Source organism: Wyeomyia smithii, chromosome 3 (genome assembly GCF_029784165.1).
Source record: "Wyeomyia smithii strain HCP4-BCI-WySm-NY-G18 chromosome 3, ASM2978416v1, whole genome shotgun sequence".
Classification (NCBI taxonomy): domain Eukaryota; kingdom Metazoa; phylum Arthropoda; class Insecta; order Diptera; family Culicidae; genus Wyeomyia; species Wyeomyia smithii.
The window spans coordinates 87156542-87177990 of NC_073696.1; the positions used below are offsets into that span (position 1 = coordinate 87156542).

General features: G+C 37.8%; 1 protein-coding gene across 2 annotated transcripts in view; it reads right to left on the reverse strand.

Annotated features, from left to right (window-relative positions):
* LOC129732403 (uncharacterized) overlaps positions 1–21449 on the reverse strand; it is a 596785-nt gene that overhangs the window by 187734 nt on the left and 387602 nt on the right. For both annotated transcript variants that reach the window (XM_055693256.1, XM_055693257.1), the window contains exons 8-11: positions 14793–14857; positions 13861–14047; positions 4403–4539; positions 3677–3782 (exon numbers count right to left, since the gene is read on the reverse strand). In XM_055693256.1, coding sequence (XP_055549231.1) covers positions 3677–3782; positions 4403–4539; positions 13861–14047; positions 14793–14857 — 495 coding nt within the window. The remainder of the gene's footprint in view (positions 1–3676; positions 3783–4402; positions 4540–13860; positions 14048–14792; positions 14858–21449) is intronic.

The window sequence follows — 21449 nt, forward strand, 5'->3', positions numbered from 1 at the left end:
TTTCAACTTCAATCCCGAGCAAGGCCGCGAACATTGAGATAGTACAATATCAAATTTAAATGATGTTGAGGCCACATATTTTGATCGTAGCTATAGTTTTAAACAGTCGGCGGGTTACATTTCGTTCTATAACTTTCAAACCACATGATTGAACATTATGAAATTCATTGTTTAAGGGTTTAAAAGCCTATTAATTTGAATTAAACTAGGTATGCTTCTGAGATAGAGGAGCGATTTTCACATTCTGACGCAGCGCCAAAACTAAAAGTTTGATTACAATGAAATTCAATAGCAACCTAAGCGGGAAATAGGCCCATCATTTGACACCAAGATAGAAAGAATCGGTCAGACCATCTCTGAGCAAAGTGAGTGCCAAAAAAAGGTGCACATACATGTAGAAAATGCTCAAATCGTCGAACTGAGTCGAGTAGTATATGACATTCGGCCATTTGGATCACTTTTCTACCTTTTAATTAGCCAGTGATCCTTAGGAGAAAGTCAATATGTTTATTTCCATTATGTGATTTCACATTTTCATGAACAACGGACAAAGTTACTATCCGATTACAATGAAATTCAATAGCAACCTATGGGGCAGCTAGCCCTTTTATTTGACACCAATTTTGTGAAAATCGGTTCAGCCATCTCTGAGAAAAATGAGTGAGTTTAAACAACCTCAGGATAACTTTTCTTTACATAACTTTTGAACCATACGTTCAATCATAACGAAATTTAAAAGTTAAGGGTTTTGGAGACAGCCCGATCATTAGAAACCAGTTTTATTGAAATCGGTTATGTAGTTTCTGAGATATTGATGTTTCGTGATTTTTACATTTTGATACATAACCTCTAAACTAAAAATCTGATTACAATGAAATTCAATAGCAACCTATGGCGCAACTAGACCTTTCATTTGCAATTAATTTTATGAAAATCGGTGCAGCCATCTCTGAGAAAAGTGAGTGAGAAAAAAAGGTGCACATACACACACACATACACACACATACACACACACATACACACATACATACATACATACAGAAAATGCTCAGTTCGTCGAAAGGGGTCGAGTGGTATATTACATTCGGCCATTGGGACCACTTTTATACCTTTGGTTTTTCCAGTGATTGCTATACCTTTCTAGGAGAAAGGCAAAAAGATCTGGAACGACCGATATTTTCAAAAACATCATTTGTTTTTAAGCTGATTTTAATAATTTAAATATTTTGGAATGAAATTTTAAAAATTTTCAAAAAAACGGATTGTTTTCTACGGTAGTAAGGCCTACACATTCACAAAGTATCATTAAATTTTGAATGGGTGCTGCCAACGTTTGGTCGAGTTAGCGCGAAATTCTGCATATATTTAATTATAACTTTAAAAAGTTAACATAGTTAACCGTTTTGCCGTACTACTGTAATTCAATCCGAAAGGATGTTTGCGGACTCTTACAGACAAAATTTTTACCTCCAATTGACAGTCTAAAGATAATTATTGCATTGAATGGAATTGCCACTTGTGAAGAAACGTGAGATTTGGAAATGATTAAGGTGCGATTGCCCCCAAAAATTTCTAAATATTTCAAATTACTTTTAATAAACAAATAAACAAATAATTTCAAGAGAAAAAAAATAACAATGTGTAGCAAAAGCATGCATGGTTAATAACTTTGTAGAAGGTTTTAAATTCGAAAAAATCTGGGGAAAAGTTAGAACGAAAATTGTGAATTTTAGTGCCTCTTCATAGAAAACTTTGTATGGTTAGTAATATGTAAGAGATAGAAACATGATGTCTTCGGCAATGTTCCTTGTTTTGAGATTACCTTGAACTTTGATGAAGATACTGAATGAAAAAATGAAATGAAATGAATGAAAAAATAAATTTGTCATCTAACTTTTGAATGGATTGATCACTCATCTTTTGATCATAGCAGATGCATTCTTGAATATCTTGAAACTTCTCCAAACATACTTTATGGCTATAATAAACATTTAGATTACTATTTAATATTTCGCACGAAAACGGTAAAATAGAACACTGTGCAATGGTTGAGTTTGATAATGTAAACTATATCCAGAATGAAGTTATTTCATACAGAATTGTGTAGAAGTACTTAAATATTGAGTCTAGATAGAATGTCAGTTCGCCCTAAATTTTTTTCCATGAAATGTTTCATGATGATAAATTCGCGTGAAAAGGTAAAAAACGAGACGTGATATAATCGGGTGATTAATTTAATTTCTTATGAAGTTTTAAAAAATGAACTATTTTTGGTGTTCAATAAGGAAAAGAACTCAAGTGACAAAAATACACAAATTAAATGGAACAGCCATTTTACTAGGCATTCTTAAAATATAAATCTCGTTCTAATCTTTTAGTGCTGCATTTATTCCTTTTTGTATAACTCGAACTTTTTTCCTTTATTATAGAGACTTACAGTCTTTGGGTTGATTCGTCTCTTCCTAACTCAAAGTAAATTTACATCAAATAAAATGTATATTAAATTTAATAAGCCAAACATGAGTTAACACTGTTTCCACTTACTAAATCGCTATCGCTACTGACTCAATATTTGGATAGAATCTAAGATTAATAATCATTAGCTAAAAAATAAGGAAGTTAGCTGTTTGATTATAGGAGGCTATTACTTTCTACGGAGGGTCGGCAGTCGCTTCAAATAGCAAACATCTTAGTTACCTTGGGTCGCTTCAGTTTCTAAATCCTGATTATTCTTTTAAATAATTTATCAAATTTAATCAAACTTCTTATTTTGGATTTTTTTATTTTTTATTATTTTATTGAGAATTTTCGGATCAGATTTTTTTCAATTAAATTGTGTCATGAAGTTATTGGATTTAAATTTCCTATTATTTACATGCTTAAAAAGTAGACAATTTAAACACATATGAATACATCAAGTGTTGTAAAAAATCATTTTCCATTCTAATGGCAACTAATGAACGGTTCCAATGTAACAATTTCAGTCACAGTATGAATATTTGAATAATTTGTTTTGGTAGAAATGTGTTAAAATAATGCAGTTATTTTCATAGTCTGCATTCGCTGTTTTGATTCGATTCAGGTAATCTAGAAACATTGAGTGATTTACGAACTTAAAATCGAAGAAACAAGTTTATAGTATTTTTTGCAATATTTCAATCTGCAGGTACTGTGGATTGACGAAAATACTGCAGAACATGTCACAGTATATGTTTACAAAAGTTGCGTTACAGGTAAAAGACATTCATTATTAAGGTTAGAACCAAACATTTTTATAATTTTGCATGATGAAATACATAGTATGCCTAGAGTCCATCATGTCTAAAAACCATGCCTTACCCCTCTCCTTTCTCCATCTAATTAGAATACAACACAAATAACAAAATCTTCCTAATTGGAAGTATACAACTGCGTACAGTATATTTAATTCAGCTGCGAAAAAACTCAAAACATAAAATTTTGCAGAGCTTGTCAAAAAATCCAGCATTTCACAACTACGAAGTTCACCATTCACCCGGCAACAATGTCCGCTAGCCTTTTCGTCGCCTTCATACGCAGTACTCAGCATGATAATTACCAAGTTCAGTTCATGGCTGTCTACAAAAGGCACCCACCGAAGAGACAAATGGAATTTCTTGGTAACACGAAGCACCTTCACCACCTCTGCTGATCTTACCTGGCAGGTGTAAAAGCCTTCGTCAAGACGGCTCGCTTTTGTGATGCCCAAAAGTGCCGTGTAGTGATCCTTGGAGTCGAGAGGCAGCAGCCGGGTCCACATATTTCTGAATTAATGATGTGCCATCGTTGTCGTATTTGTTGATGTTGATGTTACGGGTGACATCCAAACGCATGTTACGAGCCCACACAGGGCAGAGCCGCCCCATCAAAAGGTCAGCACGGGCAAGATGAAAGCAGCCACCCATCGGCAATGGGTCGTTGAAACGACATGTAAATAAGAACAGGTTCAAATAACTTTTATTAAGGCTTTTATTAAGGACTCGCTGGTGGAGGCACTGAGGAAGCTGGGTGGAAGTTTTCGCATTTCAAAGAAATCACAGCAACATACACGTGAAATTGCGAGAGTGGGATTACGCGATCCAAATGGGATAGAAATTTTATAACAAAGTATGTGATGTGGAAAGATAACAAATTCAGGTTCTTGAAAGCGTTCAAGTCGGAGGGCTGAAGTAATGAAAAAGTAAATATTTTAGGAACCGGTTTTGCGCAGAAAACTACAGCAACTCAGCCAGCGGAAAATGACGACACGGGACGGGGGAAGAACAAAGGTTGTCACAGGTGAGCGCCTAGCAAATGGCTCGGGATAATACGCTGGGTGGAAGGTGGAGAGCAGGGTTCTTCTCGAAAGATTTATGGGGTGCGTTCATTGTTATCAGTGACTTACCGTGTTGCCTTCGTCACGTTCACGAAGAAACCGTTCTTGTACCAGCGGAAAGTCATCGTCGATGAGCCCTGCGCCACACAGGACAGGATAAATTCGGTGTTCTCACGCACGGGGCTCCGCTGATTGACGACCACGGACTAGAAGTAGAGCGAGAAAGAAAAGTGGCACCACGCGGAGCCGCAAATTGCAAATTAATGTTCTGTTAACTGGTTTCAGGTGGCCAACGCACAGCGATCTAAATGGCACAGGGGCGGAATAAAAATTGCGTCACGTTGAAGTTCAATTTTATTTGATCCTGATTTAATTTTATTAAAATTCATATTTTATTCTAATGAAAAGCTAATTTTTTTTCAAAATATTTAATACAGATTTAGCACTTATTGTGCTTAGCTTTTTTCATACGAGACACCAAAATTCAGGTAAAAAAATCGAATATTGAAACACTGTGCAACGGAGTACACTTTCTCAAGTGATGAATAGTGATGAAATTCCATCACTTCTAATAAGAGACTATTGGATCAAGCGATGATATTTTGAAGCACCTTGAAATCTAATTTCGTGCTTGAGAGCTTCATAGCATCTTATTGTCAATAATGCACACAGGTGTGTTTCACAGAACACCTTTCATGTTAAAAGGAATGTGTCACAGGACGTCCGCAATCCTCTGACTCATTATGCGTCTGGAAACTTTCACTGCTGTGCTTTAACGTTTGCTGTTGCCGTTAGCATAGGTGAGATCAAACATAAGCTTTAAAAATTTCTTGCTATGAAAAAAAAAACCGGGTAATTTATGAATGAATCAGAGCTTTTTGCCATCAACGTACTCGCAGGTATAAAAAGTTAACACCTCACACGCGTTCTAAAGTAACGCACTTCCGTCATATTTGCTTGCAGCAAACTGTTTTAATTTAGCTTTAAACTGTGTACTATGTATGTGTCATATCACCCTCGGGCTTAAGCGGTAAACATGCTTCCTGCCAAACTCTGAAATTTGAAAAAAAAATTGAGCACGTCTAATGAATATGCACAGGTACACTCAGTTGCGATCCCGAAAGCCTCTTACAAGGGCTAAGCCCGTCTGGCTGTATACCCAAGGGGGAAGCGATTTTATCTTTATGTTTACATTAAAAATTACACTTTACCTTCCGTGGGCGACGAATTCTTGAGCCTCCCGGAGTATCATTCTTCGTTCTTTTGAATTGAGCTCATTCAAAGACGTTGATTTTTTTTTTGAATGGCTGTTAAATTTGTCTTCCGGGTATTATTAGCGAGAGATCGTTTCATGATGATTGTGGATTGTCACAAAAGATGATTGGTTTATTTTCGTAAGGCTATATTTGCAAACCCAGGTTACTGCTTTACAGCTGTTAATAGCTTGGTTTAACAAATATTTTATTAACGCTGACGAAAGAAGAAGATTATTATGTTATGTCGTATTAAGTATGATACATTTAGTTCACAACAGATTGAGGGGCACTGTGATTCGATCTGCCAAAGCGGACACCCCCTTTTTTGATCCCATGAAGAAGTTATATTTTAGATTTTGCATGATCGATTTGTGCAGTTTCGTAAAAGTTTCCGAAACGGCATATTCAAAGTTGACAATTCCAAAAGAGGAAAACCCAAAATTCAAACACGGTCAGTCGCCTAAAAATATGATAAATGTTGAATAAGGTTTATTTAGTGATGGAAGTGATGAAAAGCTTTGAAAGTTTGATATAAGAATTTTATTTTTCGTTAGAAACATTATTGACTGATTTTTGATACAGGAATATGTACAAAACAAACAATTTAAGGGAAGTTTGGGTAATGGCTAGGGGCACCAACATTCTTATGAATGGTTGTATAGCAATAATTTTTCATTTTTTCCGGTTGGAGCTTTTCAAATGCACTTTCATTATGTGAAATTGAAACACGACTTAAGAACCAGTTCGCGAAGACCCCAACCATAACTTGTTTCGAGGTTCCCCGATCGGGCTAAATCTATCAGGGTAACGTTATTTATTTGCAGATACAAATGCAACAGGAAAAATGGATTCTTGGGAAATACATTGAGTGTAATTAATCATAAGCTTGTGGATGAGTGGTTAGATGATGATGATTCTGATTATTATTATTATCATCATTATTATTATTATTTATTTTTCACTAATCTTACAAGTTATTGTTAAATGAATAAACAAATTAAATTACTTAAACTTAACAATGATAATTCAGAATAAAAATCTGGATTATGCAATATAAAATATATTTGGTTTTAAATTACAGAAGGTTTCTTGGTAATCTACTTCTTTTGAACATTTTGAAAAAAAAGCTCAGCAAAAAGTATCCCGTGGCTTTACTGGCACTCATTCATTCTCTTGTTGACACCAAAAATAACCTCTCACTTCATCGTGTAACTTTGAGAGATAGCCGAGAGTAAATATTATGTTATGATTTGAGCAGTGTTTTAACACAAGGTTTTGAAGGGCCTGCCCCACTTACACCTGTTCAAAAAATCTCTGATTATGCAAAACATTACTTTATTATATAGATAAACAAATCTTGGAAGTTTCAGCCCGATCGGAGAACTTCGATACAACCTCCTTGGTAAAGATGTAGCGGTCCCGCTAACTGCCTTTCAAAGGAGCGCGTTTCAATTTCCGTTAATCAATCTGTAAAATTCTAAAGCTTGATCCATTTAATGTTTGGTCGCATAAAATGGTACATATCTTCCTCAAAACACACGTAGAAAAAATTTTGAGATGTCATTTTGCAGCAAATTTCTTTGACCTTTAAAGTAATTTAAAGCGGTTCCACAAAATATGTCCCAGTTTTATTGTTTTTTTTTCCAAATTGTTTCGTAGACACAGATACATAGACTTCGCAGCCAACTGTTTAGTGTACAGGTCAATTGCGGGGCTAGCGGCTTGTTAGGCCAGCATCGTAGCTCGGTACCAACAGGAAGCTTTTTTTTATCCTTAAACATATACATCCTAAAAATTATTTATTTTTTAGAAAAAATTAAAAGAAAAATTAAAAATTTATTATCAAAAAATCTCATATTTTAAAAAACTGATTTTTTTTTATAAAAACTACAAAAGATATCAATGAAACCGGTCCGATCATGGAGAAATCAAGATAAAAGTTTATGATTCCTTTATGCTCGGATCGGTTCCATTCTTAAGGTAATCGTCTGTAGTTTTTATAAAAATAAATCAAATTTTTATAAAACGAACTTTTTCAGATGATTATTTTCCATTTTTCTTTCAACTCAAAAAATGAATACTTTTTTTTAAGTGTATATTTTTTTCGGAAAAAAAACCATTATCTACAACTTTGCCAAAGACGTCACACCGATCAAACAAACCGTTTTGGGCTCTAAAAATAGTTGTAATCATCAATACCTTCCCAAAATAGCATTTTTAAATAGCTTATCAAAAATGAATCGTGTTCAACAAAATTAAACAAATAGCACAAAATGGCATCTTTTGCCTATAGAAACGTCTATGCAAAGTTTCAGCCAAATCAAAAATGGACGATTGAATTGGTTGCCCGTTTTTTTGTGGAATTGCTTAGCAGAACAAAAATATTTGTCTGAGTTTCGGATAATTTCACACATTTCTCGTTTTATACCGCCCATCATCTTCTGCACAGTGGAACTGTCAATCTGATTCGCCATTTTCTTTCACCATTTATGTAAATCAGCTAGTTTTATTTTATCGTACTGCTACTTTTCTTCAACTTGCTCTTGATTAACGACCAATAATTTTCAATTGGACGAAAATCTGGGAAATTTGGTGGGTTAGTGGCTTTTTCAATGATATCATTGAAAAAGCCACTAACCCACCATATTTATGATATTGATGGGCAAGGTCCGTTTCTGGAGGCACCGTTCCTTGTACACCTTGTAACCGTTGCCGGTCACAGCATAATGCAGTACGGTTGAGTTGGAAGCGATAAAATATTCTTACTATAAAATTTAGAATATAACACTTAAGTCCTGTAAATATTCACCTTGATTAGTGCTCAGTTGGGTTGTGTCTAAGGTAGAATCGCCAAAATGTAGGCCACGCGTCGCATGTCCATGCGTCGATCCCTTAGATAGCCGAAATAAATTATATAAGGAAACCCGAGATTACTTTACATGCAGGTTCAAAACGAACCTTTCTAGGAAAGTTGAAGGAAAGAGAAGGCAAAACTACTTGCGTAGGTCAAAACGAACCGAAAGAATTATTCAGCGAATTCCGAGTGATCCCGAAGGATTTTCGATTATGTACTGACGTACTTTCGGCAAGTAGTCAGGTCTCCTAGTTTATATGAGGGCTAAAACTGTACGATCACTTCGTTCCAAACCGCCAAACATAGTTGAAGTGAATAGTTTCGCGTTAGGTCACTGCTTCAAGGTAAAAGCAGAGAGTGCTAGGGGAGTAGTTCATGAGCTAAAGTTTTTGTATTTCTAGGAGTTAGATAGAACGTGCGAATAGTTAAGTGTGTGAAACCCGATTCGTGTGCATGCTAGGAGACAGAAAGGTAAGCACGTGCAAAGGCTAACGACCCGCAGCAAAGGCTAACGACCTCTCGGTGGCATATGCCATCAGACTTTCTCACCCTAGGAATCGGAGAAACCGCACGAGAGCACGTTCTCATCAAGCTTGCCGCGCCGTTTGCGCGCCACCCGTCATCACCGCTACCTCGCCGAGTCAGCACAGCCAGAATTCTCCGGATTGGCCCGAGAAACGATTCTGCTGGCCCGAATCAACCCTTTTCGGCCGGCACCAGGAGTTCGTTCGCTCCGTTTTAGTTTGCAGCATGCGAAAGTCTCAGGCATGCATATGTTCGGTTCTTCTCAAGTTGGCGCTGTCTGGTGGCAGGTTTTGTAAGTTTCCAGCTATGATTAAAGCTTAACTGTTTCCTATATCAAGAATTATGTACGGTGAGCTTTGGGTTCGTTAAATTTCTTTTCGAGTTTTGCACCTGTTTTGGTGGAAACTAGCTAGCGAGCTGAACCGATCTGAATTCTTTCTTAGAAGGGATTCAACTTGGACTTGCATAGAAAAGCAGTCTCATCCGGGCAACATTTATCGTGGCGGTAGTCTCCGTAAAGCTTTAACTACTGGCTTAAGCAAGATCGGTTCGCTACGGCTACAACCTGGCCATTTAAGGTTGATCCGGTGATAAGAACTTTGATTTTTTTGCCACAGCTGCAGATCCCCTGCCACACCATCAGCTTTCGAGCGAACTTGTCAGCAATCACAAATTTAAACCACTTGGAGCCATCACCCTTGTGCTTGGACATATAGAATTTTTGTCCTGAGAGCCGCGCGGAATTCATTTTTACACATGTCTCATCGTAGATTAAAATGCAGCCGTCGAATTTGTTCAATACTTTCTCATACAGCATCCTAGCGCGGTGTTTTGCAACGAGATTTTGCTTGAGAGTCCCGTTTTGGGGAACATGCTGGCGTAGAACGACCGCAGCCCTTCACGCCGACAGACTCGTCGAACAGTGCTGCAAAGTGCCGTGAACTTCTTAACCAAAACGCTCAGGGTGATCTCAGGGTTCGCTCGAACTGCTCTGCAGACTTTCAATCGTAGCTACTTGTCAATCGTTCTACTTCTGCGGTTACTTTGATCAGTGTAATCCAGCGTTAGAGTTTCATTGAATTGTTTGCTGCACGCTGTTTACGGTTGATTTGGGGAATTTGGTGGCACTTCGCAATGTTTCAACGTGAGTACACAAAATTTTCTCTCTTCTTTCACGTTTCATCGTCGAAAACTTTGATTTACTAAATTTGATGAAACTTGCACGACTATCTAAACAAACCTTCCTCATCAGTGCGCTGTCATTGGTTTCTCGTAACTGCCACTAGAGGCACCACCGTAAATAGTTAACTGCGACCAAATATAAAGTGGATGTTACATAGTTTATATTTAATTCTGCCGAAGATTATGTATATTTTTTTTCAGTCAATAATAGTTTATTTGACACGGCAAGAATAGTAGTTTACATTACGTTTTTGACAAAATATTAGGAGATTCAAACATGTTTTATTAAATTATAAGAATATCTTATTCTTATTTTTTTTTATATAATCATATTTATGAGTTGCTCTTCTAAATAAAATCAGAAAATACTTCTTTCATTTGGCCCATTCGTAGATATCAACACTTGAAAAGTTCGTATTTTAAAAGTTCAAATAGCTTTTCACCTGTTAAAGATAAATATAAAGTTTAACCACCAAAAGTTGAGTCTTTGAAGATTTATAAGTTATCTGAACGTTACTGGGAAATTAGAATTAAAAAAAAAAGCGCTGAAACGGTTTTTTTTTCGAGCCAACCTGTAAAAAATTTCTCTCATTCAGGCAATTCAAGAGCTACAGAAAGTAGTCTTCTGCAAAGTTGCTTAAAATAACATGATCCACAACATCACCGAAGATAACACTGGTCAGCACAGGTGCACTTCAAAAGCTCAAACCGGAAAAAAATGAAAGACTATAGTCATTCAACCATTCCTGTGAATGTTGGTGTCCCAAGCCATTTGTGATAATGGTTAGGATGATAACATAAAAATAACCGCATCATAATATGTAACAACTTTGTAGAGGAAAGTTTTTCTCTAGAGTATTGCTATCGAGCTCTAGATCCAGATTTCTTCTTTTTAAAATCCGTTCCCTAAAACGCTGTGCAATCATTACGTGGCGTCTCCATCGCTTCAACAGTCAAAGGAGGTGCATGGTTAACGTTCGCGTTAGAGGAAATTGGAGCTTTTGATGCGTTTTTGAAATGGCTAGGGGCACTAAATTTCACAGGAACAGTTAAATAACTGTAATCTTTATTTTTTTTTTTCAATTTTAGCTTTCAAGCCTCTTCTTTTTGTAAAAGAGTAATAGGGTAACCGCTCCTATATTCATCTCAGTGTATATACTCATCTCATCATGCTTTTTGGATCAATTTATCGTCAAAATTTACCATATTTTCAACGTACAACTTTCAACCACTTGAGAAAATCGAGAAGCAAATAGATTTACTTTCAAACATTTGTAGAAATTTGACGATAAATTGGACAAATGAGAGAAATAAGATGAATAAAGGTGCAGCTAGCTGTTGAGATGAATAATGGAGCAGTTCCCCTATAACTCTAAATTTTGAAAAATAGAGAAAATCTTCCTTATAGGAAATTGCGCAATGCGCAATATTGATACGGTTAAAGCATTGTAGAACAACGTTTAACTCTATCTGCAATGGGAATGGGAGATGCTGGATTTCATCGAAACTTTTGACCACCCTAATTTGTGATTACAGGAAAATGTGCGCTCTATCATATTGCACGATTCTATAGAAGATAGTTTTTCTCTAGAATCTTACTATCGAGCCCCAGATCTAATTTTCTTCCTAAATTCGTTCCCTAAAACGCTGTGCTACACAGTAAAAATATCCTGAATTTTCCACGTCACGTAAAATATTTTTTCATTTAAATTTAAGTTGCTTCTGATGTAATCCACGATTCTGTTTGAAAATTATGTGCAATATCATTAAAAATTGCGTGGAATATTATGGAGTTTTCCATCATCAGGGAAATTCATTATATGCGATTCGAGATTAAGTTTTCTTACTGTGTATGATTAATTGGCGTCTCCATCGCTTTAACAGTGAAAGGAGACGCACGGTTAACGTTCGCGTTAGAGTGAGTGGGAGCTTTTGACGCGTTTTGAAATGGTTTGGGGCACCATAATTCACAGGAATGGTAGAATAGCTTAAATTTTTTTATCAGTTTGAGCTCAAAGGGCCGTATTTTTTTGTCTTTTGTTGACCAGTGTTATGAACACCAATGACATGAACAATGTGTGGAACAATGTTTTCACACATCCAATATCTGGTTTGACTTGCAATTGCTGTTCCTGTAACAGCGATTTGCTTGTTCAGATTATACTGGTCAACATAGGTGCTCCCAAAAAGCTCAAACCGGAAAAAATGAAACATTATAGCTATTCAACTATTCCTGTGAATTTTGGTGTCCCTAGCCATTACCGTTTTTTCAGAGACTTAAATGAGTTTCTTCGTAAACATAACGTTGAAGCGACGAACCTGGTGAGCAATTTCTATACGACACTCTCAGGTAAGTTGACGAGTTTTGGTAATGGCTAGGGGTAGCCAAATTCATAGAAATGATTGAAAAGCTATAGTCTTTCATTTATTTCCAGCTTGAGCTTTTGGAATGCACTTTTAGCAATTGAGCCGTTTGATCGATTTAGGTTGATTTGACGTCAAATTAAAGACCTTTCAAAAAAATCCACAACTGTACTCTAGATAGTGCTCAGAATGTTTCGCCGCTTTAGAGGTTGCCAGGCCCTGTCGTTTGACTTTTTGTATCCCTCAGAAAGTTTTACATAAAATAATAAATTTTGATGAAGATGTTTTTTTTTATTTTGCAGACAATGTTTTTTTTGATTTTTTACATTGCATATCAGGAATCATCCATGCACCATACAGCGCCTCCATTGAAAAAAAGTTACTGCAATACTTGATGGAGACGCACGGTGGTTCGAAATAGTTTCACTAAATAACATCTGAGAGGCCGCTAAAAAAAACAAATGGGAACGTGTATGTTAAAAATTTGATTATTAAAGAAGTGCGGCAAAGACTGTCGGGTCAGCTTGTCGTAAATAAATTGTACCTTCATTTATTTTATGATGATAAAATGCACAAAACCAAATGAACTACACACTTGTTGGCTTCAATGAGTTTTCCAGCTAGTTTTAAATTGCTTCGAATAAGGTGAAGCAGGTTCCAATACTACTTTTGAACTAAACAAGAAATCCAAGAAACAGTTCAGGTTTTAAAGCGTATTACAAGTACAAAATAAGTTTCAAGAGAGTTTCCAAGAGTGTCATGAAACATGAATTAACTTGGGAGATAATCAGAACGTTAATATAGCGGGTGCACTAAAACTACAACGTTATAAACAGATAGCGTGTAATGAAGAGAAATCAGTGTCTCGAGTCGAGTCTTTAAATTTTTTTCATTGGATATAGAGTTTGTTCTGACATATCAGTCACGCACCCTACACTGAAGGTTTTTTGTCTAATAATTGACACTTGCTTTTAATTTTGGCAAGTGGTAAATAAGCCAAAATAGAACCTTCTATGAGTTGCTACGTAATATTAAATAATAATTCCGGAAACCAAGCAAAGTTTCAAGTGGTGTTGTTCAACTCAACCTGATATTGAATCCTGATGTTTGATCACATCGTTAACCTAGTACCTGCTTGATGTTTGATTTAGCAGCAACGTCACATTGTTGAAATATTTTTCCCAGCCAAATAACTTTCTTTTCAAGCGAAGTTAAAAACTTTCAAAATCACTCGACTGTGCAGTATAATAACATCGACTTTCAACCGCGCCCGGTGGCCATTATAGAAACCATTAAAGCAATGACGCGGAAATCGACCGACATAAAAATCAATGGGCGACTTTTACCTGCAGCATTAGGCCGGCATCCTGGCGAAAGGTGGGTTTGTACGAGGCGAAAGCAATGCCGGGACCGCTGTTGCTGCTGCTGCTGCCAGCTCGGATGCGCTGCTCTACCATACGTTCCATGGTGTCTCGTATCCGTGCGGCATCAATTTTGGCACCGAAAAATTGAAACGTTACCTCATTGTTGGTCCTGTGATGGGAAAAGAAGCAAAGTATACTGTACATTAGCATGGAACGGTTTTCACACTCCGATCGGTATGTACTAGCGTTGGTTTATGGAGTGAGAAATGCCGTGGTAACGCATGATCGGGATTTTGGCTTTTTTTCTCAGAAGAATTTGGCGTAATGGTGTGTTCTTTTTACATTGGAACTACGTCATTGGCTTTGAAGTGGAGAATATGTTTGGGTAACATATCATAACATAAAGGGTGTAACATATGAGAATATGTTTATAAGTTGCTCAGTAACACTCAATTATCAGTGCGGAGATTTTATCTTAGTTATTAGTTTATACGTGCGTATTTTACAATTCACATTTTTGAAGTCGTTTGTATGAAGTTGAATTCAGTTGAATTGTGCTTTTTTTAAATCTCGGTAAACGAGATACACAAAATTGTGTAGTAATATTTTTGATTGCAAAATATCTTTTAGCTCAAGATTTGATACTAACATTTGAAACATTGTTTTATTTTAGAAGAGCACAAGGTCCAAAGTCATATTACCGACAGTGTTGAAACTGGCCACAGTGTTTTTTCGTTCACATATCGTTGTTCTTCTCAAAGGAAATATTATTTCTTATTCTCCACGAAAATCCCACCTGATTATTCTACAAAATTTGTACTGGAAATATGTAACTTTAGTGCAAAAGAAGAATTATTTTCCCGGGAAACATATGATTAACAATTTTACTGTTGGTAACTGAGATTTATACTTACTTGCCTGCCAGCACTTCTAGATCGTTTATCTTAGATAGATTTGAGGTTCGAAAGAAGCGATTAATCTGCAATAACAAAAAAAAAAAACAATAATATAATATTCTTTGTGCATTCTTTCATTATTCTTGTATTCTTTTATTATTTTTGTATTCTGTTTCAGTTATCCATTCAAGCTAGTTTGTGGTTAATTCAATTATTTTAATATTGTTCATTCTCAAATTATTCATACTCCTGCTTAAAACCTTTTGCTTGAAAATAATATTATAATTATAAGATTTTTTTTTAGGAAGAATACATTTTAAGTATTTGTATTTGACATTGTACGTTTCTGTAAACAAAACAAATCAAACCTTAAAATGCCGAAATTTGAATGAAATTGTCCGAAAGCGTTGAAAACTCAATTGTTACTGTAATAACCTTAATACTTTTATTTATAATTCTTCGAATTTTTGGTTTGATTTTTGTTTTCATGAAGAATAATAATAAAAAGAATTTCCTTTTGAAAAAGGTGGTGTTGTGTTTATTGATTTAAAAGAGAAAATTAATTTTAATTTATCGTGCTACTTATTCCCAGCAAACCGCTGAATATGCTAACTTTTTCCATTTCTACATTCACCACCACCATATACTATATAATCCGGTAACGGTAGAAGAAGGAAAATTAGTGCAATCTCCACACTGAAAGAGCCAATTACGATATCTAATCCCGGCTGCGGTACATTGCTCCCAAGGACCTATTTTCATACAAGCTATTCTTTAGCAAATCTAGCTGTGTCTGCCTTCGTATATATTCCGCCGTCGTCCTTATATGCGAGAGCAAATCAAGCAGATCTTGAGTCCCCGTAAGCCAGTAAGCTTATTCCCGGTTCAGAAACCCAGACGACTTTTTTCTTTCAGGTTTTTTTTCTAACTTCAGCTTCTTTTGTACTTATTTTTCTTTTTGCCATCCTTAGAGTCGGAACCAAAAAGCGCCAATTATTCCCGTCTAGTTGTACTGTACAGAAAGCCTGCTATTGCCGTGGGCTTAGGTTGACTTTCGTTTTGCTCGGGGCTGAGTTCGAAAAACCGCTTCTCGCCGATGAAGCTTGAAACCGTTATTGAAAATGCCTAGCGGTGCGATATTGGCTGCTGCCGGTCACCCTAGGGGAAGCGCTAAAACGCTGACGATATTTTTAACACGTTAACAAGATTTGCTCCACAGATATTCTACTCGCGCGGTTTTCACCGTGGGGATAATAAAAGTTGACTCTTTTTTAATAACTCGCTAATTGAAGTATTTGCTCTGTGCGGCACTCCAATTTTCCCGCTGCTAACTTTGTTCTGGCACCGCTACGCTGACAGGCGAAACAATGCAAAACGCGGGCAATGTGCTGTGGGCTATACGGGTTTCCGCATATTGAAGGGTCGTGTTGCTGTGCTGTACCTACCCAGCTCCCCACGCAGAGACACTTCAGAGGTGTCGCTTGCCGGGGCGTGAATTTCATCCGCAAAACTGTGGCGACGTGGTGTGAATATTTTGATGAAATTCAACACGTAAGTAGCGCAGCGTATGTCGACAGATTCGTGAAGAGTTTTTGACAGTCATGATCTCTTATAGGATTGAGTACTTTGAGGGAAGTTGAAACGTACATGTAGGTAAGCATTCTTAGGTTTTGTTGTTGTTTTTTTAGGGCGGGAGAATGTAAGCATGAGGGTGATTTGTTTCGAAATTGATATACTGTTTACGAGCACTCTAACGAATTACAATGAGGTGTTGACAGTTGAAAAACGTTTCGTTTAATTGCACACGGCTCAGAATTCTGCGGGGTGCACATGTGAATTTTTGCGGATTCGGGCGTGCTGTCTGTATCGGAGGTAGAAGAAATAGAAGGGGACAGTAATGAAAGATAGGGGATATTTACACAAATGATTTTTAGAATAAGCTGCTGAATACATATAAATTGTTTCATCACAACACTTTCCAGCTGAATAGAAAAAATATTATTTCTGCGTTGTTTACCATGATATCTCAGCTGCCAGAGGAAGTGTTTGTCAACCTATCATCAGTGTTTCAAATTTTCAGTGATAGATTATCAGTTAAAACATGTTAGTTGTTAAAACGGTTGAGGATTCACATGCTTATCTACTTCATTGATTTCACGCAATGGATTGGCTCGGATCGAATAATTTCGTTACTAGTTAAAACATATCATTTATTTAACTGACATGATTTTCACTGAGAATTGACACAGGTGACACTCAATATCAATTTCATGAGGGCGGGAATCAAATTGCCGATGTATCATTTTCAATTTGCAGTTTCAAAATTTTGCAACACTATCTATTATCCATCCAACAAAAAAAGAGGATGCTAGCAATTTAGTGGAAAGCGCAGAAAGTAACAGTCTAAACAATCTTCTGAGCTTCGAATTATTTAGAAAAAAAAAAAGATAGACTTTTTTTTTTGTTCATCTATAATTTATTTGACACGGCACAAATACAATTTAATGTTTAACGGCGCCAATTATATCTGGTAGCTTACTTTCTAAAGTATCTTAATAACTAAAAGCAAATTTTTTATCCTCGCTGCCGACTACGAGCTGAAACTAAATGTAACTTAAAGCTATAATATTTTGCATTAAAAGCACTGGTTTACTGTATGATGGTTTTCATTGCCATAGGTAAGCACATGTTCCGCTGCTGGGCCAAGATATTACGGACTGGCATATTGGGTTGTCTCCCTCGGGACCTGAGAGTATCGTGCGGGTCTAGTTGCTGTTTCCGGATCCGGGGTCTTAACGTGTTCTTGTCGTTTGGTTGGATGTAGGCGGAAGGGAATAGGATTAAACTGGGGCGTGGATGGATTTCAGGAAAACGTATATAAGGGACATGTAGGATAGGTCACGGCTCGCCAAGACATCACAAACAGGAACAGCCGACTGCCTACCTTCGGCCTGCAGGGAAGCTATTAATTTAGACCTGGCGTCACGGTGTACAGGGCATGACCAAACAACGTGCTCAATGTCGTGATAACCTTCACTAAGGCACAGATATCACTTTCCCCGAGCCCAACACGACGGAGATGCGCGTCAAATCTATAGTGATTGGACATAAGCCGGGACATCACGCAAATGAAATCCCGACCTACATCCAACCCCTTGAACCACGGGTTCGTCGACACCTTGGGGATTATGGAATGTAACCACCTTCCCAGTTCCCCTCTGGTCCAAGCATTTTGCCAACTGATGATCGTATTCTGACGTACAAATGAGAAAAATTCATTAAAGGCAATTGGTCTTTCATAAATTCCACCGTTTGTTGCGCCCACCTTAGCCAAAGAGTCCGCTTTCTCATTGCCCGGTATCGAGCAGTGAGAAGGGACCCACGCTAAGGTAATCTGAGTAGATTTTTCGGATAAAGCACTCAGATGTTCCCGTATTTTCCCCAGGAAATACGGAGAGTGCTTAACATCTTTCATCGATCGGAGAGCCTCAATGGAACTGAGACTGTCCGTAAAGATGAAATAATGGTCCGTGGGCATTTTTTCGATAATCCCTAGGGTGTACTGAATTGCAGCCAATTCTGCGACGTAAACAGAAGCAGGATTATCAAGCTTATGGGAGACGGTTAAATTGTTATTGAAAATACCGAAGCCAGTGGACCCATCAAGAAGTGATCCGTCAGTGTAGAACATATTGTTGCAGTTGATGTTTCGATATTTATTGGAAAAAAATTTGGGGATCTGCTGCACGCGGGAATGATCCGGGATTCCACGAGTTTCTTCTATCATGGATGTATCGAAAAACACAGTAGAATCAGAAGTATTTGATAAGTCGACACGATTTGGAATATTCGAAGAAGGGTTAATATTATGGGACATGTGATTGAAATACAATGTCATAAAACGGGTTTGAGAATTAAGTTCGATTAACCTTTCAAAATTTTCAATCACAGGACGGTTCAAGACCTCACATTTGATAAGAATGCGAGAAGACAGGCTCCAGAAGCGGTTTTTCAATGGTAGTACTCCAGCTAAGACCTCCAAACTCATCGTATGGGTCGACTGCATGCAACCCAAGGCGATACGCAAACAACGATATTGTATTCGCTCCAGTTTGATCAAATGTGTGTTTGCTGCGGAGCGGAAGCAGAAACACCCGTACTCAATGACAGACAATATCGTTGTTTGGTAAAGCCTTATAAGGTCTCCTGGGTGGGCTCTCCACCATTGTCCGGTTATTGTACGAAGAAAATTCACTCTTTGTTGACATTTTTTCATCAGATACCTAACGTGACAACCCCAGGTCCCTTTAGAGTCGAACCAGACACCAAGATATTTGTGTACCAAAACCTGAGAAATCGTTTTACCCATTAATTGTGTTTGAAGCTGAGCAGGTTCTTGCTTCCCAGAAAAAACTACTATCTCAGTCTTCTCCGGAGAGAATTCGATACCTAGCTGTAAAGCCCAATAAGACAAATTGTCCAAGGTATCTTGCAATGGTCCTTGCAAATCGGCAGCTTTGGCTCCTGTAACAGAGATTACACTGTCGTCTGCAAGTTGTCTTATCGTGCATGAGTTTGCCAGACATTCGTCGATGTCATTTACATAAAAGTTGTAAAGAAGGGGGCTTAAACATGAGCCCTGGGGAAGACCCATGTAGCTAATGCGAAAAGTTGCCAAATCGCCGTGCGTAAAATGCATGTGCTTTTCGGACAACAAATTGTGCAAAAAATTGTTCAAAATTGGAGGAAATCCTTGTCGGTGAAGTTTACCCGAAAGAATGTCAATAGAAACGGAATCAAAAGCCCCCTTAATGTCCAAGAACGCAGACGCCATTTGTTCTTTGCGAGCATACGCCAGCTGAATATTTGTTGAAAGCAACGCAAGACAATCAGTCGTCCCTTTGGCACGGCGGAAGCCAAATTGAGTATCTGATAGTAGACCATTTGATTCGACCCAGTGGTCTAAACGACGGAGTATCATTTTTTCCATCAATTTCCGGATACAGGATAGCATTGCAATCGGCCTATAAGAGTTGTGATCAGAAGCTGGTTTCCCTGGTTTTTGGATGGCGATCACCTTCACTTGCCTCCAATGATGCGGTACAATGTTTTGCTCCAGGAATTTATTGAACAAGTTCAACAAGCGCCTCTTGGCATTGCCGGGTAGATTCTTCAACAAGTTGAATTTGATTCTATCTAACCCAGGCGCGTTATTGTTACAGGACAGGAGGGCAACTGAAAATTCTGCCATCGTAAAAGGTGATTCTATCGCGTCGTGGCCCGGAGACGCATCGCGAACAATGTTTTGCTCAGGAACAGAGTCCGGACATACTTTCCTGGCAAAATCAAATATCCACCGACTTGAAGACTCCTCGCTTTCGTTGACCGTTACGCGATTCCGCATTCTTCGGGCTGTGTTCCAAAGAGTGCTCATCGATGTCTCCCTCGACGTCTCGTTCACGAACCGACGCCAATATCCGCGTTTCTTTGCTTTAGCCAGGCTTTTAAGCTTGGTATTAAGCTCCGAATACCGTATATAGTTGTCGGGTATACCTCCCTTCTGGAAGGCCAAAAACGCGACGGATCTTTGCGTGTAGACATCGGAGCACTCTTTGTCCCACCACGGAGTTGGAGGCCGCTCTTTGATCGTTACGCCGGGATATTTCTTTGTTTGGGCTTGCAACGCGGCGTCGAGGATTAAGCCCGCGAGGAGGTTGTATTCTTCAAGTGGTGGGTGATGTTGAATCGACTCGACCGCTTTTGAAATAATTTCCTCGTATAACTTCCAATCGACATTCCGTGTGAGGTCATACGGAATGTCAATTGGTCGCATGCGAGTTGAACCGTTAGTAATTGAAATAAGAATAGGCAGATGGTCGCTACCGTGAGAATCGAGGATTACCTTCCATGTGCAATCCAACCGTAGCGACGTCGAACATAAAGATAGAACCAAAGCGCTTGAGCGCGCTGGAGGTTTCGGGATACGTGTCATTTCACCGTTGTTCAAAATAGTCATGTCGAAGTCATCGCAAAGGTTATAGATTAAAGAGGAGCGGTTATCATTGTAGGGGGAACCCCAAGCCACACCATGAGAGTTGAAGTCTCCCAAAATCAAACGTGGCGAGGGAAGAAGTTCTATAAAATAAAAGAGCAACCGTTGCCCAACCTGTGCTCTGGGAGGAATATATATATTGAGGCAATACAAAGCTCTTTACCTTGTATTGTCATTTGACATGCGACAACTTCGATGCCTGGAATCGAGGGGAGGTTAATACGATAGATAGAATAGCACTTTTTAATCCCTAAAAGTACTCCTCCATATGGGGTGTCTCGATCAAGGCGAATAATATTAAAATCATGGAAGTTGAGATCAATATTTGAAGTAAGCCAAGTTTCACAAAGGGAAAATGCATCGCATTTGTTTCTATTTATTAAAACTTTAAATGAATCCATTTTTGGTAAAATACTTCTACAATTCCACTGTAAGACAGAGATAGAATCCTTCGTATACGCAGATGAATTAGGCATCGAAGGATACAATCGCTGCAAGGCGGGGCCATTGGGCAGTCAACTGCTTCAAAAATGATCGAACTGTTGGGAGGAATGCTATAAGAAAAATTTTATTTGGATCGGGTACATTGAAAGTTTCAAAAATCCAGTCCACAATGTCAGAAA